We start from the raw sequence: 26,357 nt of genomic DNA, 5'->3' as shown, positions 1-26,357 counted from the left end.
GGCATTGTTGTGGGGTGCAGAAATTTGGGTGTAAGTGCGCACATTGGTTGGAAACATTGTTTTTTTTACTACTGTTTACTACTGTTGGATTTGCGGATGGTTGCTATCTGAGGCAGTTGCTAATTGAGGACATAAAATAAACAAAAATTAAATTAAATTTTAAAAAATTAAAAAGAATTTAAAAAGCTGTAAAATAAACAAACAAAAATCTATATAACAAGATAGATTAGAATAGCAATACTGCTAAATAGCACTAAAACTGCAGGACCAGAATGAATTAAAATATTTAGCCAAATAAAAGATCTTCTCTGGCATAGCAGAAAAAAGACTGTGCCAAGTAATCCTTTTATATTGTGTAAAGGAGAAGAGACTGGACCAGAGCTGGACATCACAACTAAAAATGTCTTATCTCAGATCAAAACTGATCTGATCTCAAAACTAGGTTGTAGTCCTGGAGAAATGCCTCTGAAGATAAGTGTAATGTTTTTGGGGTTTCTATGGAAAATACAATGGATAATTGTGACAAGGAGCAGATGAAAAATTACCTATCATTAAAAATCACACTAACTAGCCAGACCCCTTTCTAGAGTCTTTGCTCCCTATAATCCCTCTATCTGAATACTTGGGTGTAGCTAATTCTCTCTCTCTCTCTCTCACACACACACACACACACACACACGAGTTCACTCATTTGCCACCACTAGTTCTTGAATAGGAAAAAGGTACTTCTCATCTGAAATCTGGATGGAGCAGAACAAGAAAACCCACTTCCACAGGAACAAGCTTTTAAATTAATTATTCAATTTTTCCTTTTTTACTAGGAACCAGGGCCAAGCAATTACCAGTTCAGCACTGAGATAATATTTGAACAGGGTTTTTATTGTAATACAAACCACAAAATAAGAATTTGAGGAAATAGTTTAATCACAATTACTCGCAACTGAGGAAAACAACAATGGTAAGAAATAAAGAATCCTTCATGTATGCAGGTACCTATCCATATTTTCACTGCTAATTTTTTCCTTCTTTTACCTTGGTTTCTGCTCTCCCAAGGCTTTGGGACTGAATTCTTCAACCCAGTTGTATGAAATCTATTTTCTCAGGGTGTCTGCTTCCAGAGGGCATCCACTCAAGACTCTCTGAGAACAAAGACATTCCTAACTTCCTCTCCCCATGGCTCACAGCTCCCTGCAGGTTATTGGAGACATAGTCACTATGTTTAGAGTCCTTAAAAGACTCCAACTAGCCAGCAGGCCAACTTTGAGGTCCCACTTACAGCTGCTCAAAATTAAGAGTCCCCTTAATCCACTACGGTAATTATTTTATACTCCACTTCTTCTTGTGAGCATAAATCAAAAGTTTTCCTAAACTGAAATGACAGCATGAGAAGAAGAAAAAAGCAGATTACTTACTCCATCAATATTGCCTCTTATTGTTTCTATTCTCCCTGCAAAAAACAGGAATATGGCACCCTGGAAGAAATCCAAGAGAAAACATTAGCTACAATTTTCATGCAATTTATTTTTAAATGAGGCACTGCATAGCAATACTTGATAGATCAACTTAGGAAATATCTTACTTTTGGATATCGAGTCAGGTAAGGTTTGAGAAGTTTCTCTGCTTCTTCAACATTTCCTTTACCTGTCCCTAGATTAATTGGGATAAAAAGTAACATAAACTGAGGAAAGGTTGGTAGCCTGAGTCTGGCTAATTATAGAAATGAAACAGTAAATGATATACTTCTAATACAATCAGACTCCTTTGACTGGATTGATATAAACAAATGAGAGGGCTTGCTCTTTTCAAAGATAAATATCTTGTTTGTTTGTTTAACAATTTATATAGACATGTAGCTTGTTCTCACAACTCTGGGTGGCCAACACAGAAATCTAAAACAAAAGTGAAAAAAAAAACCCTATAACATCAAATCAGTATTCAGCATGCCAAGATCCACCAAAAACTTCATTTCAAACCATATAGGTCAGACTCACCTAATGTCCTCACCCCAGCCAATGGGAAGAACCAGGTTTTTAAGGCTTTCCAAAAGGCTAACAAAATCGGGGCCATCTGAATCTTGGGGGGAATGATGTTCTAGAATGCAGATGCCAAAACAGAGAAGACACATCTCCTGGGTTCCATTAAATTACACTGCTTCACAGAAGAGACCAGGAACATGCCCACTTAATCAGAACTAGTAGGTGAGCACAGACAATGGGAGATAGGGGATCCCACAAACAACCTGCTTCTGGGCCATATAGGGCTTTATAGGTGATAACTGCACCCTGTATTTCATCTGGAAGCCTACTGGGAGCCCAGTGCAGCTCATAGAGTAGTTGTGTTACAAGGGTGTCCTGCTGTGTGCCCCAAACTGCCATGCCACCACATTCTGGACCAACTGCAGCTTCCAATGGTCTTTAAGGGCAGCCCCACATAGCACACATTGCAACAGTCCAAACTAGGTGACTAAGACATGAGTGACTGAGAGAAGGCTTTCCTGGTCTAGGAATGAGTGCAACTGGTGCACAAGATGGATTTGTGCAAAGATCCTCTTACAGCTGCCACCTGCTCCTTAAGGATGAACTATGAAGCCAAGAGGATTCTCAACTTCTGCACCAATTTTTTCTGGGGGAGTGCTACCCATATAGATTTAAAGATGGAAAATCTGGCTGGACCAATTTTGATTGAAGGATTTCTAAGCACGCAAACACATACTAGCCTAATTTAATTGTATTTTCCCATCACTTTATGCCTTTTAAATGACAATGTCCTATTACTTACTGTAGAAAGACCAATCTAAATAATAATTAAATAATTCATAATTAAATAATTCATAACAGGTGAATTGATTTTATTTTAAATCTAAAATTTGAAGACATTTCCAGTAATATAGTGTTACGTTTTATTGTAGAATACCTACAAAGGAAGGATATATTTGGATGATTTCTGGCGTAGGCAGGATGGGGTTGTGCATCCATCCTTGCCCTACTTGACCTCTTGGCGGCTTTTGATACTATCAACCATGGTATCCTGGATCGGCTCAGAGGACTGGGGGTGGGCAGCACAGTGTTGTGCTGGTTCACCTCCTTTCTCCAGGGTTGATTCTAGTCAATGGTGATCGGGGAGGAGAGATCCTGCCCTCGGCCTCAACCGTGTGGGGTAACACAAGGGTTGGTGCTCTTTCCGCTCCTATTTAACATCTACATGAGGCCACTGGCGAGTTCATCCATCACCACGGGGTGAGTATCATCAATATAGTGGTGATACCCAATTACATGTCTCTGCCCTGCCAAATTAAGTGATGCTGTGAACATCTTATCCTGGTGTCTGGAGGCTATGAGAGTCTGGATGGGGAACTACAGGCTGCAACTGAACCCTGGCAAGACTGAGTAGCTCTGGGTTTTGGGGCCTGCCAGTTCTAGGACTATGCCATCTTTGGTGCTGGATGGGGTTGCACTGCTCCAGAAAGACCCTGTGCACAATATGGGGGTCCTCCTAGACTCATGACTCCTGCTCAAAGAGGAGGTGACAGTCATGGCTAGAAGGGCCTTTGCACAACTTCATACTGTATATCAGTTATGCCCATTCCTAGATCAAGGGGCTGTCCTCACGGTCACACATGCCCTAGTCACCTTCCGGTTGGACTACTGTAATGCACTTTACATGGGGCTACCTGTGAAGAGTATCTGGAAGCTTCAGCTGGTGCAAAACACGGCAGTGTAGGCAGTTATATGTGTTCCTAGTAGAACACACATTACATCCCTGCTCCATGAGCTGCACTGGTTACCAGTTTATTTCTGGGTCCAATTCAAGGTGCTGTTTTTGACCTTTAAAGTCCCACATGGCATGGGGCTGGGTTCTCAGAGGAACTGCCTCTCCCCGATTACATCTGCCCGTCCCACCAGATCCAAGGAGAGGGTATGCTACTGGTCCTGTTTGTGAAGGAGCTACATTTGGCAGGCTCTAGGCGGCAGGCCTTCTCTGCTGTGGTGCCCGCTCTGTGGAATATCCTTCCCCCCAATGTGAGGCTGGTGTGATGGAAGGCATGAGCAGGGAGGATTCTGGATGGAGCTTCAAGGTTACAGGGAAGAGGGAGAGACATTTCAAGGAAGGCATCTCCTCAGCCCCCTGGGAGCTGGACTGTATGGAAGTCAAGAGAAAGGGACTGGCCTCTCCCCAAGGGTATGATGGTTACAGTTGCTGTCGTTGGGGGGATTAGAGTTAGTCTGGCAAGATTGATGTCAGGTTCAGCCCAAGAATCATGACGAGACAGCCCATAAATCAACTCAGCTTCTTTATTACCTTGGACCTAATAGACAGAATCTCTTTCCAAAGGTTCCTCAAGGTTCCTGGCTGCGTCATCAAGCCTGGGGAACCTCAGGGGACTGGTGAATTATTATTAACATCTCTCTGCCTAATACTCCTTCTTCAGTTTTATATAGTTTTTTAATGTTTTTAATACCATTATAATATTGATTGTTTAGTATATATTAACTATCTGCTTTAGCTTTGCTGTACACCACCCAGAGTCACTTCTTGTGAGATGGATGACTATATAAATTTAATAAATAAATAAAACTTTAATAAAATCCACACATACCCATATTGCTACATTATTAAAACCAAAGCCAGCCTCCAGAAACATAATTACTAGTCTAATAGATCCTAAAAGGCCCCGCAAGTAAGTTGATTTTAACAAGTCTCCTAAATGATTGATAAATGTTTAACAAATGTGAGCTTCATATTGTTGGGAATTCAATAAAACTGAAGCTGTGAGCAAAAAAACCAACCCAACTCCATGATTGGGACATTTGTTAAAAAATAACTTTAAAAAATTATATGAGAGGGTTTTTTTCGCTCAAGCATGGTAGCACGATAATTGGTCAGACAGAATTTGAACTATTTTCAAATAGATAATTCATTAAAATAAAGTTTGCAATGAACATGAATCTTTCCCACTTTGGATCATTTTAAATTTATGAAACGTCAGGTTTAGAGAAAAAACGAAAACCTACCTAGCACAAAGGTCAAGAAGGTATGATAGCACAACAGTAGCATAGTACATAGCACAGACCTAAACCCACACATTGATGCTCCTTCTTGAAGCTGCTGCAAGGCATATTCCTGCATCACAGGCAGATAAATGGTTACAAATTAATCACATCTTGGCTTGCCTTGTTTGTTCTACTGCAATGAAACCAAAAAATTAGTATCTCTCAATATATCATATCTGCATCAGATAATCAAACAGGCTTATATAGCTAACATGAGAGGAAATACCATCACCATTGTAAGTTGCCCTCATTGTTGATGATGTTATCAGTCATCTCTTTTGTGAAATACCACATGAACAAGTAGTGACTGCACAGTATTAGGAGCAAAAAAACCCCACAATTGCTTACAATCTCTCTTACATATAGAAGAAATCACACAAAATATTCCTGTCTTTCTCCTGCAGGTATGTAGCTGCAAAGAATTGTTAAATCGTGACCCACTGCATGTATGCAATCACTGTCCCATAATGTTTATGCATAAACCGTCGAAGTAACTTCAAATAAATGCATTGATTGCTGATCCATCCTGCTTAATTTCTTGGTTTACAGTGGTACCTCTACTTACGAATGCCCCTACTTACGAATTTTTCGAGATACGATCAGCTCTGGCCCCAAAAATTTACCTCTACTTACGAACTCGCCTTGACTTACGAACCGGATCCGCAGCCATTTTCCGCCCGTTCCATGTGGTCCGCGGCCATTTCCCGCCTGTTCCACATGGTCCGTGGCCATTTTTCCGCCCATGCCACATGGTCTGCAGCCATTTTCTGACTGTTCCACATGGTCCACGGCCATTTTCCGCCCGTTCCACGTGGTCCGCGGCCATTTTTCTGCCCGTTCCACGTGGTCCGCGGCCATTTTCCATCCGTTCCATGTGGTCCGCAGCCATTTTTCCGCCCCGACACGTGGTCCATGGCCATTTTTCTGCCCTGCCGTGTGGTCAGCGGCTGTTTTTCCGCCCCTGACACATGGTCCACAGACACCGGAACGGATTAACGGTAATTACATTGAACCTTATGGGAAAATTTACTTCGACTTGCGACCAACTCAACTTGCGATCACAGTCACGGAACGGATTAAGTTCGTAAGTAGAGGTACCACTGTACTGTTTTCTGATGGGAGATCAATGATGAACAGCTCTAGTGTCAGGTTTGATTCCTTTGGAAGGGGGCTTAATTACACTGTCCTCTTTTTGTTATTAATGTTATTTCAGCATTTTAAAAAAGAAAATGATAATTCAAGCAAGCCAGCAACCAAAAACAACAAAAGACAAAACAAAACAAAAAACCCAAAACGAAAGACAACATTAGAATAATTCAGGAAGAACTGAAGAGACAATGCATATCAATCTCCCAGCCAAGGGTCAGAAATAAAGCAAGCAGGACAATATAAGGCATATTTAATTGCAACTTTAATGTCTAAATAGTGTTTTGTCTGTGCACACTGGTTAGGTTCATGTTCTTTATCCCTCCTACATCCCTCCACAAAAGAACCACTATGAATAAAATCTGAAGATACGTAGGAAGCAAGTACCGAAAATACTGCAATGCCACAGAAGAATACTGAAACTGATGAGCCTACTGAATAATAGCTTATCTAAAGGCTGGTTACAATAATTTAGCAACCAGTTTCTTGATTTGAGAATTCACTTGCTCACTATTTATAGGGTTTTTTCACTATCATTCTAAAAATATACTTCCTCCATTCATCATAAATAGAATTTTGCTCTTCTAAAGCCAGGGCTACAATCCTTAGGTTAGTTTCAGTGTTGTCCAAACTTGGCCACTTTAAGATGAGTGGACTTCAACTCCCAGAATTCCCTAGCCAGCCATGCTGGCTGGGGAATTCTGGGAGTTGAAGTCCACTCATCTTAAAGTGGCCAAGTTTGGATAACACTGGGTTAGTTAATTATGTTTTGGGGTAAGCATCCTAGACAGTTTCTGCAAACTTGGATTAGGAAGTATGAAATTCAATTTTCTGTTAGGGCTTATTGAATTATTTTGGATATATCTCTCTTTTTCCTTCCCTCTCTACATTACGTTCATCTGTAAAATAGGTATAGGACAAATCATTTTACCTAAGAATAGGGGGAAAAAAGGAGAACAACATGCCCAATGCCTCGTAACTGATGAGCTAGCTCTGCTCCAAAAAGGAAACAACTAATATAAATCAGGTTTTCTTACAGCCATTTGACAATGCTAAATATTATTAAATGTATTCAATTTATGGCAGGCTTCTTGAGGAATGGAACTGGAACCATAGCAGCTTTGCATATATTATTTATCCCACCACTGAGCTAAAAAAAGTGCCTCAAGCATCTTGTGGCCCCACCCTTTGATATGCACATCCACAGAGCAAGGATTAAAATCCATGGGAAGTTTCATGCAAGCAGGAGCATTGTACTGCTGTAATTTTGATGACGGTCTCCTCCATGTCTTTTATACACTGATGTCAATGGAAGAGACCTGCCATTTGCACCCATAAAATATAAGCAGGAGCAATTACAGTCATGTTGTGTATACATCTTACAAATAATAATATAGGAAGTATTCTTTGTCATCTATGTGTTGCAGGTTAAACTAAACACTTGCCTTATTTCCAGAAAACCCCACAAATTCCAGTAATCGTGCAATCCTTGTTGGTAACATGGATAGAGTCTGGAGGGAGGGAGGGGGGAAGAGAGGGAAAGACAGAAAGAGAAAGAAACAACTTGCCACCTAAATTTCACAGAAGTTCTTCATTAATAAAAGAACCACCTATAGTCTTATAGAACATTTTGGTTCATATCCACTGAAAGGGCCACTTTGAGGCAATTTCATCATGCTACTCTTTTATTATTCTTAAATACAGTATGGAAATTTCCTGTTACCACTCAGTACCATGTCAGAGAGACTCTTCAGTGGGGAGAAGAGTGTGCAAAGATTTCAAGGAAACAAGCTGTTCTATGTCTGTACGGCTTCAAACCAGTTAGAACTGAACAAATCACAAGAGGCCTTGAAATAAACAGAAAGATGGGGTATAAATTCAATAGTAAATGAAATAAACCCTGTAAGACAGCAGGATTTATGAGGATGGATATTGTATTCTGCCATACACTACTGCTCAGTAGAAGAACCAAAAGATTTTAATCATTGCTTTGCTGCAGCACTGCCATGTGAAGCACTGCAGTGAAAGAAATTCACAGATGAAGCATATAGAGAAAATAACATTATGTGTTACAGAGACAGCATGACAAGAACCACTGGCTCTCTATAACTATGTAAACATCGGACAATTTTGCAGCTGTTAATTGAAAATGAGCTCTGAAATCCTATCTAGACAATGCCAGCCAGTATCACAAGTACTGACTAATAAGGCAGTTGCCTTACTTGGCATGTAGCTTTAGCATGTTATCCTGGGAATACTGTGACATGTTTTAAAAGAGTTTTAAAATGAAATACCAGGGAAGTAATTTCCTCCCAGAGGTATTCTTCTTCTTCAAGCCTTTTAATTTTTTTTTAATAAAACAATCTTAGTATTTGGTGATATCTTTGTGTGTTTGCAACCTAAGGAATTCTCTAGAGCAGTGTTGTCCAAACTTGGCCACTTTAAGATGAGTGGACTTCAACTCCCAGAATTCCCCAGCCAGCATGCTGGCTGGGGAATTCTGGGAGTTGAAGTCCACTCATCTTAAAGTGGCCAAGTTTGGACAACACTGCTCTAGACCTAAGCTAACTAAGAAGTTCTGAATCTAGCTGACGGAGCTAAAAATTCTACTCAAACTAAAGCATTTATAATTGAAGTTTCCTTCCTGCATGGGAGGAAACTCAGAACTGAAAGTACTCTTCATCCAAGCGTACAGAATGCTGCCTATGAACCATTGCAATTATTGATAACCTTTTTATAACAGAATAGTTTGAACAGATCTTGGAAAGGTATTCAAATTTGGTTCGAAGCTTATGTCGTTCAATTTTATACATTCTTTAATGTAGGGAATATCTATACCGGTCCCATATATTTCTGATGTGTTATGTATCTGTGATTGGACAATTCCAAAATAAGGAGCTCACATATTAGAGCCACTGTTCGGAATTACATTATGAAGGACTATTTGCCAGTTCTCTGCATGATATCAGCATCAAAATAATTGGCTCAAATTTAAAATAATTCCATTGAAATATTTATTTATTTAGAAACTCAGTACATACCAGATTAAATGCTCCAACTCCCAGCTTTACACCACCCTCAAAATGGGGATGATTTTCTCCTTTAACATAACTGGGAGACTGCATTAGATTCTCCAGTTCCCTAGCAAAGCAAAATATTTAAGGATAAAAAATAAAAGCAATCATACAACTTTTTTACATTCGTGGCAATCATTACGGGCTACTAGTAATGATTAATTTTGGGTCTCACACATGATGCATGTGGCACCAATACACAGACACTTTCCTCGACACATATTTGGTTCCTTGTGCCATCTGACTTTTAGAAAATCCATGGAGTATTTCAATTTTAAAATGAATTGGAAGCTAGCATGGCCAAGTGTCAGCCTCTAGCATGATTTTCATTTCTACAGGGCCTCCAAAAGCATTCTCAGAAAACAACAATGAGAGTGGCTGTAGGCCAATGCATTGTTTGGAAGTACAGAAAAAAAAAATAATCTGAGAAGGGGAAGTATTAACATGGGTGTGGATATATCATCAGTAGTTTGCTTGATAGTGAATGGATGTCATGCTACCATTCCGTGAATGAGAAAACTTCCAATAGCAGTAATTTTGTAAGAATGCCAGAACATGCTCACCAAATTTCAGAGATGCTTACTAGCCCAGAATCATGGGGAAAACCTGATCTTCCTTGTAAACAAGGAAGATTCACATTTGGACCTTCTTGGTAGGAGCACCACAATATGAAAATCCCTTCCACAGAGGTGGGGAAAGGACTCGGAACTCTTTGTCTATTGCTTTGAAGCATACTTAAAATCTTTTGAGTTGCAAACCCCTGAGACAGCATTCCATAAGGCTCCTCAGATTCCCCTTCAAGACTGAAGAGACAGTTAACTCCAAGCCTGGAAACATAAGTTTCAATGATAGATTCTACCACTAGCCCCTGCAGCTTGCTCTTTCCAACACTGAACGTTTGGAAAGGAGACACAGAGGTGGGGGCAGGTCTTGAAGTTCTGTTGATCTGAAGGACCTAACTCAGTGTTGTCCAAACTTGGCCACTTTAAGATGAGTGGACTTCAACTCCCAGAATTCCCCAGCCAACATGGCTGGCTGGGGAATTCTAGGAGTTGAAGTCCACTCATCTTAAAATGGCCAAGTTTGGACAACACTGACCTAACTAGCCTACTTATAGATATGATGGAGCATTCCAAATTAGCAGAAGCAATGGCTCTTCAAATAACGATTTTTAATTGTGATTTTGATCGGTCTCTGCACCTACTCTTTGTATTTTAACAGTTTTTGTTTTGTTATTTTTTTCAGATAGTTTTATTGTATTTATTCAGTGTTGTAAGTCTAGTGAGAATTCTAGTCTAAAACACAGCACTTAAGAACATTACATAAAACAGAATAGCAAATAAATTAACAGTAGTTAAGTGCAGAGAGCCAGGGAGAAGGCCTTGGAGCAAATATTCAGAAACTGTTATGGAAGCATTCCTTAAGTGTTGAAAAGGGAGATAACATGAAGAAGAGACTCAGGAAGACTTCTCTCTGACTTGCTAGGGAATAAGACGGAAGAGAGAAGTATAAGATTTACAAGATTATCTTATTATAGCCTATCTCAATAAAGTATAGTTCTGGTCTTTCTGTGGAGTGTGTTCCTGATCTGGTCTACCTTGCAGGGCTGACATTAACAAGTAAAAACAATTGCTTTTGAGAAACATCTGGAATAATACAGCTCTGTACTGCAAAAAATAATATGTTCAAATAATACATACCTGTATGTTTGATAACTATTTCTTATTTTGATGCTACCTTTCACAAAGCTAATCATGTTTTCATCCTAAGGAAAAGAGAATAGATTGTACATTTCAGTTTAGCAATAAATTGAATAGTCTTGCTTCTGATGGACAGTGACTATGAGACCATTAGTTGGTAAACTGCTAAAACTCAGTCTTATTGTAATGAAGAAATTTTGTCACTATTTAACTTTTCTTAATTTTGAAAGCATTCTGTGAGGGTTACCAATCTCATTTTTGATCAATCTGATATATTAACAGCGAGTTGAATTGTTCCTTGCTAAAGCTTACTAAGAAAATACCCAGTTCCTTCAAATAATGTTGTCATTAAAAACACACATGCACACATAAACAGACACCCTAAGCGTTATATGGCTTGAGCAAATTTCCCTAATTTAAACACTAGAGTAAGAATGTAACTATCTTATACATGTTTATCATAAAGTGATGCCATTCAATAGGCTTTACTTTCATAGTGTGTATCAGATTGTAGTTTAAAAGCACTTTCAGATCAAATCTCTCCAGCAATGACAGTGGTAAATTAGAAAAGGGAACAGGAAATACTTCATTCGAAAACCAAGTATCCCTTGGGGCTACAGTTATTGTTAAAGACTTTATGGAAGAGACGTTGTTCGCTTATGTTGACCTTGGTCATCGGCTTTATATTAAGCTCAGAAATACTATTTATAAATATGAGATGCTAGTTCACCTGCAGAACCCTAGAACTTTAACTTATTCCTGGCTTTTAAAGCTACAAGATTTCCTTTCCCCTCTTTCCTCTCCCTCTCCCTCTCACACCCATCTTTCTGCATCCATCTTTTTATGGTCCAGTTTCTTTTCAACAAAAGTGATTATCCAATTTCCCTACAAACCTACAACAACAGTAATGGCCTTCCCTCTCTTTCTCTTATATCTCAAATACACCTCGTTCTTATATGCTGCCTCAGCATCCTTTCCGTATATCCCACAAACAAAAAAGAGACAGGAAGAAAGAAGATATGCGAACAGAGAGGCAGGCACTGCAGGGGCACAAAGGGCAATTGTACTGGGTACCTTGGGAGGGAGGCCCCAAGTGAAAAGAAGACTAGTGCGGGCAGGACTGGGATTTTCCTCGAAATGAACAAATGCCAATTCTATTAAAAACCCACTTATGAAGCCCAGAAACTACAACATGGAATTCCCTTAATGATTGTATTATTAGTTGCACACAAAATACCATAAACCTGTAAGTGATGAAATAAGTACTTTTGACAAAAACTTTACCAAGAATTTCAGCCATCATTCTCTTTCACATGGGTCAATATGGATCTTGATCAAGTTTCTATTACTCTTTTGTACATATTATCCACAAAACCCACTACGCTAAAAAGCACAATAGAATACTGTATCAAGGGTAGCACCTTCTACTCAGTTGCAGGTTGCCCACTCCACGGGACAGGTGGAGTACATTATCTGTGGGGTTCTGTTTCCACCACGCAAGCCCCCAACCCCGTCCCCCCCCCGGACAATAAGATCCTTTAAAAAGCATTTTACGTATGCACAAAAGACTGTCCTCCATTTTGTGCAGACCCCAAATAATAAAACACAAGGGAAAATGTGCAGATAAGTAAAACAACTTTATTGCTTCTACTGCGGTCTGCCCTTTGTTTGAGCAACCGTGGATATGCAAAACCAGATAACAAGATAACAAAGGCCGCCTATATGATCTTAGAGCGTTCTGATTTGGTAAAGGAAGACTTGCTTGCTGCTTCACTGCAATTAGCTAGAGACGGAGACTTTTTTTTTAAGTGAGGTTTTTTTTGCCATTTCTGTTTTTCTTAATTCAGCCATTGTGTGAAAAACCCTACAATCCCTGCTAACTAAGGCACTGAATAGGCACCATGCAGCATGGATAGAAATAGGCTAATCCCAAAATATTCAGGCTCTTATAGCATATTTCATTTTGGTGCTCCCAGTCTCACATTCTTTCCTAACAAGTTGAGTATCCTCTATACCAGTGTTGCTCAACCATGGCAGCTTTCAGATGGGTGGACTCCAACTCCCAGAATTCCCCAGCCCCATGGCTGGCTAGGGAATTCTGGGAGTTGGAGTCCACCCATCTGAAAGCTGCCAAGGCTGAGCAACACTGCTTTATACAATCATCAGATTTACAGATACCACATTTAAAAATTCCTGAACAACATCATGTGACAAGAGCTTTGCCTAAACTAAGTGACATTGAATCTTAACTCCAATATTTATTTGAGTCAAGCTTCCTAGCTGCCACACGTGAAATTAGAAAGAGGAGTTCACCTCATATAAAGCTGAGTGCTTTCTTTTCCTTGTAACCTCGGGACAGCCGCAAACATTTCCAGTTGGATACTTTAATTTATAGGCAGCCTATCATTATAATATTCATGCAGACAAACCTTCACTCGGTGAGATTTAAGAAATTAATCATAATCAGACTGTTTTTAAAAGGCCATCCACAAAATAATGTATTAATGAGGATTAATGCTCGGCCACCATAAGGAATTCCTTAGATCATAACATCTCTTGCCAGCTCTCACATTCCCATGACTGCTTTCACAACGCTGGGTCCTGAAACAATGTCCTTACCTGGAGGAATGTAAGAGCTGCTCTCTGAAGCAAGCATTCAGCATAACAAATTTCTGCATGAATTTCTTCTAGAAAAGTAAAAAGAAAATGTTTCAAAGTTTATGTCTATATATAATGTAATTATTATCAACACTACTGTTGCCCATGCTATTAAAAAAAAAGTTTCTTAAACAAGAAACTGAAGGACCACCTATTGCTACTTCAAGATGTTAAGAGGCCATCTTCAGAGACTAGCAAATGATAAGCAGACAAAATCCTTTCTATTTGCCACCCCTTTGATCAGTTGGCCTGAGGAGTGCCTGGTGACAGCTCTTCTTTCTTTTGGGCAAAAAAAAAAAAAATTGCTTACCCAAACTTTTTAAAATAAAACTCGATTACTTTTTTCTTGCATTATTTTCTATATTTGTAAGTCTCACAAAGAGACACAGCTGAAAGTCAAGATATACTGAGAATAAGATGTTCATAGCCTTTAGCTTCTGATGCTAACCGCCTTTCCTTCACCAGGATTCAAGAGATGGGAGGAAAACAAGGAGTACTAATGGTATGGATTGGTGATGAAGAAATAAAATTAACCAAACTGAAAATTGTCCAAAATTAAGTCTTTTGAGTTAGGTACTTCCCTAGGCCATCATACATCTAGCTGTACTATATCTATTCCAGCTGATTTTGGTTTGTCCCCCCTTATTTCTTATGACATATTTGCTTTAGATGGCCTTCAGCTTTTCTATTTTTGAGTCTGACCCATATTTTGTTTTACCTTGTGGGTTTCACATACTTCAGAACTGTCTTATACAGCTAATCCATTTTTGTTAAAGCAAACTTACCATATTTCATCAAGACAGCATTTTTCCTAGTTGTTCATGTAGACAGAGCCTGAAATCCTACATGCAAAGCAGGCACTCTACACTGAGCTCCCATGTTCTTTTCTTATCTAGCAACCCTTTGGGATAAATGTATACAGGTAGTCCTCAGGTTACAATGGCAATTGGGACTGGAATTTCTGTTGTTAAGCAGTGTAGTTGTAAAGCGCAATATGTGACCACATCACTTAGTGACAGCAATCCCAGCAGTCTCGGTTGCCGTTGTAACTCCAGGACTGTGCAGTCATTAAGTGAGGACCTCATGTGACCATGATGTGGGAAGAGGCAGGAGTCCCAGGCAAGCAAGCCAGTGGGTAAGAGCTGTGGGTGAGAGTTACAGGTGGGTGAGTGTGTGCTGTGGGCAGGTGCTACAGAGCGCAGGCAGGTACATGAGTGCCACGGGCGGGTAAAAAAGCAATGGGAGTGGGAGTGACTTCCAATCTCCGGCCAGCTTCCCCATTGACTTTGCTTGTGGGAAGCGGCAAGGAAGGTCGCAAATGGCAATCACATGACCGTGAAACACTGCCACCATTGTAATTGCGAGCCGATTGCCAAGCAGTAATAGAGAGTCAAATAATAGCATACAAAACAATAAATAAATATAATAGATGTATTTATTCTTTCTTTCAAAGATGGAAAGTCACTCTGTCAATATTCAGTGATTTGCCACTGAATTTCAGTGATACGGGGGGGCACTCCAGTAGCCACAAAGAAATGGGTGTGGATGCATACAGCTTAAGGATTGCTCATTCTTTTTTCCTGTATCTAAATATTTCCCCTAAAAGATGCCATCTTATATCCAGTCTCCTGGGACTTTGAACAGACCTGGGTCACTATATTCTCAGACATCCAAATATTTGCCAAGGTTTAACTGACTACAGCATTTTGTTTCCATCAAGGACCATGTGGATTGCAACTTGAGCAAATTTTCCCCACAGCAAAGTCATATATCCTGCATAAGCAGACATCTTAAAATAAGACATGGAACTGTTTCCCAAACTTAAAGGGAAACATATAATGCAATATCTGAAGCTTACAGTTCTGCATTTGCCAGTCATGTCAACAGAAATAATATAAAAGAGTGCTTTTTGTTTCTTTACCTTCAGTTAATTGATTAAGATTGTGTTTGCGCACTAAATTGTTGAAAGAATCTGCTACAGAAGACTTTTTCCGAAACCTAAAGAAAAATTACAGAGGCTGAAGATTTAAAGTAATACTTGTAATACTGTATTTAAGCAAATAATTCAGCAATATAATTGACACACATTCAGGAATGCATATACTGGGTATCATTATCTGAATTCTTTGGCTTTTCCCAAAACTGAAATATATTTTCTGAATTGATTAAATCTATAATTCCTGACAACTATAGGACATGATGATTGGTGTTAAGGGGAATCCTAGTTTAAAATACTGGGGGTAGCAGGTTACTTATCCTCCCCTCCTAGAGAAAGTAAACCTCAGAGGGCAATTCTATGTATGTTTACTTGGAAGTCAAACCTCACCTGATTCATTGGAATTTGGTATTTAATAAAAGCACACAGAGGTTTATTCTCAAGTCAATGCATGTACCGTGCTTATCTTTTTCTTCAATACCCTTGAAGGATTCTCTTCAATGCTCTTGCCCCTTTTCTTCACTTTGTAACAGTGAAGAAAATACCTTCATACCTATTATCAATATTAAAGTAAGATTCAAAAGCCTACCTACTTGGCTTTGGTGCAGGAAATGAAAGGAGAAACAATCTTCTCTTTTATCCAACACAGCCTTGAATTTATTACTTCTATATCTTTATTTATTTATTTAAGGAATTTATATGGCCACCCAGCTCACTCACGGTGACTCTGGGCAGCTTACAGAAATAAAAACCCCAAAACCCACAACACCCCCCCCCCCGGCAACTGCAACACATTTACACTAGCCATTTGATGGGCTCCATATCAACCTGGGATCCCCAGGCCTGCTGGCAAACCATGTCTTCAGGGCCTTGCAGAAGAGTATCAAGGTGGGGGCCAGTCTTATCTCTGTGGGGATGTGATGTTCCACAGGGAGGGAACCACCACAGAGAAGGCCCTTCTTCTTGATCCCACTAGATGGACCTCCTTAATGGGGGGGAACCGATATTAAATTTAACAGAACTGTCAAAACAAAATTTGAAGCTATTTGCATACCCTGAGTATATCAACAGATTACATGTACCTCCCACTTGGTGGAAGGCAGGCAAGAATATGTTGACTTGTAGGGCTGTTGTTAAATTAGAGAACCTAGCTTGCCTAGAACAGCTTGAGCAGACTTGGAGTGAAACTGTGCCTTAGTTGTTTTTATAGCATGGTGGCTACAATGTGCCCAAACTGACCACTTTAGGATCCTGCAGAGCATCTACGTAAAGCTAAGCTAGTAAGCCAGTCTAACTCCTTTATTTTACTAAAAAAAAAAAAAGTATTATGTGAAAGTGTTACAAACCTATGATGGGCAGTAGAGATCAATATTTATGGGTCCACCTGATGATGCTATAGGTCCTTTTTGTCTTTCTTACCTGACGTCTTTGATTTTGCTTGCTATTTCCTAACCCTTTTCTGTAGTTTGCATAATCACATTTATGTGAAAGGGAATAGCATGTACATACAGTATGCACACTATCTGCAGGCTCCCCAAACTGTCTATTGGGCTTTTTAAATATGTTTCCAATTAACATTATAACATCTTACGTACTAATTGTATAGTTATTGCATTTTATGGGCTTACTTCTGACATACAACTTGAGCTTCTTTCATTGTGTTTCCAGCATACAATATGTCCCTGGAATCAAAGGTCATCATGGCCTGCATTTCCAAAATGGTAGCATAAGTCAGAGCATGATACATGCTGTCCTTTGTTCTGTAGGAGAGAAGTTGGAGAAATATGGCACAAAGCCAGTACAAGAAAGAAAAGAAGCTTGTCTTTACGAGTGTACAGGATCATTAGAGGCCATGCTTTCTAAGACTGGAGAATATATCCTGTTTTATAAACTAAATTTCATACTGAAAATCACAGCCCTATCTTTATTTTAGGATACAATGGCTCCCCTGAATAGCCTAACATAGGCTTCCTTAAACTTTCACTTTTTGAAGTTCTGCTCAAATAATGTACTATCAAACCTAGTTAAGATATCATAGAGGTAGAGAGGCTAACAAAATATTACAGATACCCTTTTCAACATGAGCATGATGCCTAAGGAATGGTTCGTGTCTTTGCTTCATTATATTCTTTACAACAGTGTTATCCAAACTTGGCCACTTTAAGATGAGTGGAGTTGAACTCCCAGAATTGCCCAGCCAGCCATGCTGGCTGGGGAATTCTGGGAGTTGAAGTCCACTCATCTTAAAGTGGCCAAGTTTGGACAACACTGCTTTACAACATGCTTGAAAGCAAAACAGCCTTTTCTTTTTATCCTCAAACATATACTGAAAGGCAGACACGTTCACTAAATCCCTGGCACCCAAAATGCCCTTTTTAAGCTCCCCTTAGAAGCACCAAGGAGATGAGATTTAGATTTTGCTAAAGGTAAGTCTGTTCCACAGGACTTCCAGGTAATATTTTTTGAATTTAGCATGCAATGTTTACAAAGGATTTTCTGTTAAATGGTCTTTTTTAAACCTTTGTGTCTTACATGGATTTTCTTAATTTCTGTATGTTTGCCTATATTTGGGCCACAATGGCTCATCTATACCATTCTCAAAGATGTGCAGCAGTATTTTCTTGTCTATCGTTCTCCTTGGTCAGTTTGATTTCATTTGCTAATAAATTACTTCCAAGAATTGCACAATTCATTGCACTGACATATGAACATCTAGATATTTACATGACAAAATTGGAAACAGCAAGACCAGAAACTGGGCTACCAGCCACAAAGAATATAACAACAGAGACTAATCTCCAGATTCAATAGAGGCCTCTCTAGATTTTCTTCTCTGTATTTCTTCTTGTCTATTGATCCTATCTTCCCCTCTATGAATCCTTTTAAAAGGTCCAAAAGATGCCGTTCATGTAATTCATTCAGTAATTCGTTATCCCCAAAGGGTTGTTCCATCTCTTTCATGTATCACTCCTTAATTTGAAGCAGCAGTGAGATTAGTGTCCTTGCATTCTGCACTGTTCTATTTAACACAGATACCAATAGGGTAAAATGTTAATTAAATGAGTCTCTTAAGTAAAAGAAAAGAACATCCGTTATCTGAGACACTTAATTACATTAGATACAGCACAGTCAACTATTCTTTGGGGAACAACATGCACCGGGAAACAAAAGATGGGCTTGTGTAATTCTTAAAGAGGTCTTGAACTGCAGCTAATCACAGCAATCCCTAAAGTATATTCCCCATAACACAAGCATTTCCGTATCACAAGGACAGCACTATACATTCAAATGTATTGTTACAACAGTCAGCCAGTTGTTTAGACTGGATTTGGCATTTTTATCCACCTACAGAGTCCTTCCCACAGACCTGGGATAGGCAGATGTTGTTGCTTGATGGTGTTAAAGGTATATCATCATCATCATCATCTTCGTCATCATCATCATCGTCATCGTCATCATCATGTTTTTTGTAAATACAATATATTCTTAACACAATATTTATAATTGAAAATAGTATGGATAAACAAAAATGTATAAAAAAGAATAATGTACATTTTAATTTATAATTATACAATATACATAATATAGAAAGCATATTATTTATTCAATCACATATTTTGTTTTTTTTAATTTTTAATTTTACTATTTTACAAATTATGTTTATGTTGTATATTTTTACAAGTCTTGTCCTATATATTTTATTTGATTGAATCAGGCACTTTAGTGGGGGGGCTTCACCATATTTATTTTACCTTGTACTGTATACATAATATATCATGGGAAATGCAGGATTAGAAGAAACAGAAATTGGAGTTTATATTGCTAGGGAAAACATCAGCAACCTCAGATAAGCTGATGTTACCACTTTCATGGCTGGACATCAGGAAGACTGAAGGAAACTCCATTGAAAGTGATAGCAGAGCATGCAAAAGCTAGTTTGCTACTCAAAATTTTAAAAAACAAGATTATGTCAATGGACAATGACAACCCAATACAAACAGGTGGAGAAGAAATTGAGGAAATAACAGATGTTGTCTTCCTAGGATGAAAAATTCACTAGGATGATAATGTCGTTGTGAAATAAAGTAACATCTGCTATTTGGGAGAAAGACTAAGAAATCTAAAAAAAAAAGAAGAAGAAGAAAGTGAGACATCACCGACAATAAAGGAATGTTTTGTCAAGGCCATGGTTTTCTCAGTTGTAAGACTGACAATACATATTAAAAGTCATGAGCAAATCTTGTCAGGACTGAGCCTGAGCTCTCAATCCCAAAGAGCCTCTAAACACTGGATCAGAAAATGGATCAGCATCATGGGGATGGCCCAGGACTGGGATGGATAGTTGGGTATCATCAGCATACTGATGATACCAGTTTACAAACCAATGGATGACCTTCCCCAGTGGTTTCATGTAGATTAACAAGAAGGGAGAAAGTATCAAGCCCTGAGCCACCCTATAGGTGAGGGGCCACAGACATGACCTCCCACTTCCTGTCAGCAACAGTTGAAACCAGCCACAGAGGAAGGAAGAGAACCAAAGAATACAGCGCCTCCCATCCTGAAACCCCAGAATCAGTCCAAAAGGATACCCTGGTCGACAGTACTGAAAGCTGCTGAGAGATCAAGGAATACAAGGATGGACACACCATCTCTGTCCAGGCTCCGCCAAACGTAATTGACAAGCACAACCAATGTTGTCTTCCTACTATACCCTGACCTGAACCCTGACTGAAATGGGTCTAAATAATCTGCTTCCTTCAAGATCCTCTGCAACTGTTGTCCAACCATCTTCTCAACTGGAGACTGGACTGTAAGTTGTACAGAACTGTTGTGTCCAGTGATGGTTCTTGAGGAGGGGGCACACCAACCCTTCCTTCAGGAAATGCTGGAGCATAAGAGAGGCTGAATGAAGAAAAACCGATATTTGAACTATGGTGCTGGTTATGGCTCAGAATTGTCAGCCCTTCAAGGTAGACCAGACAGACTTGGCTTCAATTTGTTTTTAGCATTTCTAATTACTTTGCTCTGAAAGAAGAGATAAAAACAATTCTTTCTTCCCACCATTACTTCTACACCTCATATATTTCAGTAATTAGATATGATTATGCATCTCTGCATTAAAGATAGCACCACTGCTATACTGAAGTGAATATCTATTTAAATTTACTGAGGCAAGAAGATAAGACTTCAAAAGTACATCATGCAACATACATCTTGATCTTTTCATAAAACTAATGTTCATATTTTCAGGCAGACATTCCAACCAATATCATTAGTATCAAGAGCTGCAGCTTTTGTTCTGACTGAAATCACAAGTTAACATCCAACAATCTAATAAACAGGTTTAATCTTTCTTGTAGTCTAAAATGAAAAGAGTCTTAATTTACATTATTAAGGTCTGAAATTCCTTTGCCTCTCTATCATGGCATCTAACATTGAAAGGACATTTCTATATTCTTATTATATAACCATCTGACATTTCACAAGATGTTTTAGCTATAAATCAGAATTCCACAAGTCCACAAGCATTTAGCAAAGAGAAAAGCCTGCACAGCTAACAGAATGATTCCATCTTCAAGTTACATCTGCTAGGTGAGACAGGACCACCCTTATATCCACCACCCATGCTGATGAAGTCAAAGATCCATCAATACAGAATCTACAGTATTCTGGCACAGAGAAATCCTTGTATCAATAATAAATCTGTTTGCACAAGGGAAAAGAAGATGGGCAAGTTTGTGGCTATAGAAATAAATTTACTTCTATTCCCTGGGACTTGTTTCTACCTCCACTGTGATAAAATATTATGCTAACAGAAGTGAAATTATTATATATTAATTACCATAATTAGTTGAAAATAGTGCAATGAATGTAAAGGGATTTTTTTGCAGCCTTTCAAAATAAAGTTTCACTGAAGCAATTTTCAATCAAAATTGTAGAAACATTTTTAAACTAATACTTGCATCACAACACACCTCCTAATTCAGGCACTAAATTACACAGTCCAAAATTAAGACTATTATCCATTTAACTATTCATTTAACAATCCTCAGTTTCTTAAGACTTCAGTAACATCCCCCATGCAAGTTATATGTACTGTGTAGAACAGGAGCCCTTAGCTAAAAAACCCCAAATTCAGGATGATACTATGATCTGATGAAAATTAACTAAAAATACAAACACACTAAAAATGTACTGAGCACTCCATTATATCTATTGCAACTGTTGGCCCAACTTCTATTAGTTAATCCTGGCATTCAATAATTAGAAAACATAAACAGAATAACTTCTGGCTTTCACAGAGGCATCTGTCTACATAATGCCTGACCCAAACTTTCTGAAGCGCTTGTCAGGCTTTATTCAGTTTCCTTATAAACGTGAGTTTTGCATTCTCTTGAAAGAGTGTTAGACTGTTTTTCAAACATGGATTTGGGGCTCTGAAACCGCACTCTTGTAATGCTCTCTTAAAAGAGCTACACAGAAGGTTGATTTAAAACAAGAAAGAGAGTCAGGTTCTGCTCGTTGTGTGTTGCTGGTTCTGATAATATTGGGAATGTTACTGGTTTACCATGCTTCTCCCAAAGAGTGGTTTCACGTGGCCTTAAATGTTATTACTTTGAGGGGGGGCACTGCCACTTTACCTCCTCCATCCTGGCTATTTGGCCATCCATGAGCTACTTCTGCTTGCTGCCAGCCACAGGAACAGAACTGGACTTGCTGCCAGCACTGCTGTTCTGCTGCAGCTGTCGGTCAAGGACACGGCTTTCTCATTATCAACAGCTCCCCCTTGCTTCAGTTTGTGTTCCTCCTCTGCACTTGTAAGCTGCACTATTTTTAGTCGTCTGTTTAGCACCCTTTCAGAACAAGGCTAGACCCATGTTAAGAAACAGCCTGATTGGTCATAGGAAATACTTCCTTGCCTGGAGATGGTTAGTTAGTTGGGCGACTTGACATGCAGCTAAAAAAAGGTTTTTTAAAAAAGGCCAAATGTGCCATTTCAAGGACCCACCTGCCCTGGCCCTAACGTGCCCCATCCCGTGTTACGGAGCGATTGATTTCCTGCCACTTGGTTGGACGTGAAAAGACTGGGGGATCCAGCCATTTCCTTAATTTGTCTCACATTAAAACAATAAGGACGGCATTAGTGAGCAGAACAGGTCACAGCAATTGGGGGAGCAAATTTTATGCCAGCAGACTCTTCTGTCAGTTCAAGGACTTCTGGATAGCACTTTAATGTGGCCATCTGGCTGGGGCTCTTACACGAGGATAGTCCATTCCAGCTGCCCACATCCTTCTCCCTTCGATCTCCACAGGCAATCAGCCAAAGTCCCCAGTGGCAACCATATGAGCCATCTGCAGTGTCATATAGAGACAAGTGAGGCTGGCAGCAACACCCAGCGACAAACTACTTTTCAGAGCCTTGTTCTTTCAGGGATCGTGCATCTCTCTCAAGCACAGCAGGTTGGACTATAACAAGGAGAGCCACATCTACCACGAGGATGCTAAAACAAAGAAAACTTACCCCCACTGTTGTGTTCTGCCGTCTTTTTTAAGTTTCATTTTAAACATTATACATTTTACAAAATTCCTCACTATAGAGAAATACTATGAGCAGGTAGCAACGTAAATTTCTGATCCTTAAAAATATATATTCAACAGACACAGAACAGAGAGTTACGAGATGCAATAAAATAGCTGCTCCTCTTATTATTTCTTCCTTACCAATCCAAGAAATCAATCAAAGCATTGAAAGCTATCTTATTATTCCAATATAATTATTTTTATCATTTTCCCAAGCTTCCTTTTACATTCCCCACAATATAAGGCACGATTCAGGTTTTTCCCCAGATCTCAGGATGCCAGCATACGCCTTCCCTCTGCAGCTATCAGTGACTTTGCACAGACTCTGCGCCAACAGAAAGTGATACTGAAATACCATTCCTAGTGCTGCAAAGTACACCATCATTTACACCCAGTCCTCCGCAGTTATATAAATCACTGGTTGTATTCTGGATAAATACCTTTTTTAAATTTATTTTTATTTGTTTGGAACTAAGTAGGAAATATAAACGTTTTCAAATAAGACACACGATATTCTCCCAGACAAAGTCATAATCTGGACTTCTTGCAAAAAGGAATTATGCTAACTTTATATGTTACAGTAATCCCCTCCTTCATTGCCTGTTTTTATACCAGTCAGTGTGTTTTTAATGCACTTAATTGTGCACTAAATATGTGTTTCAAAATATTTATTTGGACCTCTGGAATGTTGAAGGATCCCAAAGTTTGCACTATCCAGATTTTTACAGTGCATCTGTAATTATCACAAAAAAGTTGTATCAGAAGAAATACATATACAAATGTATACATTAGAGTAAAGCATGCAAACATGTTTTTTTCTTATTGAAAAAACAGTTTACAAATAAAGTACAGAAACTATGGAGTTGTTTCAGGATGTTTGGGAAGTACATAGGTTAACAGAGAACTTAATTTTGATCCATACTTTATTCTAGCAGATGCAAAACCTATTGGTTCATATGCATATTTGCAAACATGATATTCTGCAAGCATCCTTACATTATAACACTATAATTCTATCTCAGGATATTACTGAGACTGGGGTGCACAAATCCGAACAGTTTTATCACTGGTGAACAATTAACCAATAGGCCACCAAAAATCTTCACCCAGAGGTACTCATTAATGCTCATTTCTGGGAGCTGCTGTTTCCATACTGTTCTTAATTTCTAGAAAGTTTAGGTTTAAAATTGTTATTTGAAAAAGGGAAAATCAGATTCCCATTTTCTTCTAAAAAGAAGCTTTGAGATTTAAAAAAGGGAATGGTAAAATATTGAGATTTTCTATTTTTCATAGGTTTCAGGAAAGAGATTTTCAGATTTTCCTTATTTTGCTCACTGTACTGTAAGTATTATAGAATTTATATTACAACATCCATGTTTCTTAATTCAAACAGCAGGAGAAACATGTCATCAGTTTTACTTAATTCAAAATAGCAGGAGAAATGGGAATGAAGGGACACCTACGTGACCCTGTTGGCCACAGATTGAGGCATCTATAGGGTCAGATCAACAATCTCAAAAAGACAAGCACAACCGGGCAATTTAAGTCTCTGCCTTTTTTAATGTGTGTTACGCACATGTAAAAAGTGACAGGGCTTTGAACATCTGGTCAAGCCCACCATTCTGATGCCACTGGTGCCCTGGAGATCCCATGGCTGCAGACTCCTCATCTCTGACCAAAGTCATTGATAAGAGCATGCTAGGCCTTGAAGATAGCACTACAGTTTCATATTAAAAAATCTCTTTCCAGTTTGTTGAGAAACCTGGAAGCACACATGACAGTGCAATCTTTGAGACAACTTCTGCAATTAGGTGTAAATCTGTTTAATGCTATTATTATATGTTAGTCATATGCTAACTAAGGTAGTAAAGGACACCTGTTCAAATGATTTGTTGTAATCAATATACACTGCATTTATTGTATCCATCAATCCAGTAAATTATATTAAATCCAACAGATTAATCTACCAGAATTTATTGTCAGTAAATCCATGCAGGCTGATACTGCTATTTATTATCAAAATGTTTATAATTTCTTAATTTCTCAAGTCTTAGAAAACATTTCCCTGTTTCCAAATCCTGTAAGTATGTGTGTTAATCATAACCAAAAGAGGAAAGAAGAAGCAGTGGCTCACTTAGTTTGTAGAGAAGCAAGGGCATCTTGGAACTTGTTATTCAGAAATAAATTCACGGCTACCATACATTCACTGAGGGCAACATTCAAATCTGTTGTAGATGATCTGGGGGAAAAGAAAAGAATAAATACTAATTTTTCTGTTTGCAATGTCTGGAACAATCAAGAAACACTTTGTCCATGGAAGAGCAACATGATAACTACCAGAATATAATCTCCACAGATGACTTGGGTTCACACAAAACAGGTATGTAAAGGTTGTTACGGCCACAGAAGATTGTGAAAAATTTCAGAGTGAGCGATAAAAACATTGCAATCTTAATTTTTTTTGCTTATTTTACTCTCATGTTTTATATACTGTATTTGTTTTATTTGTTGTTAACAGCCTTGAGTGCTTATATAGGAACACAGGATATAAACTTAATAATAATACAATGAAATAAAATAAGGTTGTTTAAAGCTGATGTTACTAACCTAATACAGCAACAGAGCCTAAAACTGCTGGAATCAATCCACATACCAGCTCTACGCTCACACTTCTAAAGAAAAGATGCTGGGTGGAGGGTTGTTGTTTGAATAAATTCTAAATGAATAGTTGGTTCTCCAAATTTATCTCGCAAGGGACATATTTTTGCTCATTTCAAGAAGATAACAATTATTGTTGTTGTTGTTCAGTCGTTAAGTCGTGTCCGACTCTTCGTGACCCCATGAACCATATTGCGCCAGGCCTTCCTATCCTTCACTGCCTCCCTGAGTTTGCTCAGTTTCATGCTCATTGCTTCAGTAATGCTATCTAACCATCTCATCCTCTGCCGTCCTCTTCTCCTTTCGCCTTCAATCTTTCCCAGCATCAGGGTCTTTTCCAAAGAGTCCTCTCTTCGTATTAGGTGACCAAAGTATCTGAGCTTGAGCTTCATTATCAATCCTTCCAATGAGCAATCAGGGTGGATTTCCTTTAAGATTGACTGGTTTGACCTCCTAGCAGTCCAGGGGACTCTTAAGAGTCTTCTCCAGCACCACAGTTCAAAGGCATCAATTCTTCGGCGCTCAGCCTTCTTTATGGTCCAGCTCTCACAGC

General features: G+C 38.8%; 1 protein-coding gene across 1 annotated transcript in view; it reads right to left on the bottom strand.

The window, feature by feature from the left end:
- The window catches only part of TTC39A (tetratricopeptide repeat domain 39A), a 57,281-nt gene that overhangs the window by 19,520 nt on the left and 11,404 nt on the right, over window positions 1-26,357 (bottom strand). The window contains exons 2-11 of the mRNA XM_088128469.1: window positions 25,281-25,385; window positions 17,194-17,325; window positions 15,551-15,627; window positions 13,591-13,658; window positions 10,972-11,036; window positions 9,239-9,338; window positions 7,643-7,708; window positions 5,013-5,121; window positions 1,580-1,647; window positions 1,413-1,472 (exon numbers count right to left, since the gene is read on the bottom strand). Of these exons, the coding sequence (XP_087984595.1) occupies window positions 1,413-1,472; window positions 1,580-1,647; window positions 5,013-5,121; window positions 7,643-7,708; window positions 9,239-9,338; window positions 10,972-11,036; window positions 13,591-13,658; window positions 15,551-15,627; window positions 17,194-17,325; window positions 25,281-25,385 (850 nt within the window). The remainder of the gene's footprint in view (window positions 1-1,412; window positions 1,473-1,579; window positions 1,648-5,012; window positions 5,122-7,642; window positions 7,709-9,238; window positions 9,339-10,971; window positions 11,037-13,590; window positions 13,659-15,550; window positions 15,628-17,193; window positions 17,326-25,280; window positions 25,386-26,357) is intronic.

Source organism: Python bivittatus, unplaced genomic scaffold (assembly GCF_059951505.1).
Source record: "Python bivittatus isolate LINGU-HERP-01145 unplaced genomic scaffold, Pbiv_v1 ctg000700_np1212, whole genome shotgun sequence".
NCBI classification, from domain to species: domain Eukaryota; kingdom Metazoa; phylum Chordata; class Lepidosauria; order Squamata; family Pythonidae; genus Python; species Python bivittatus.
This window is presented reverse-complemented; position numbering and strand designations above follow the sequence as displayed.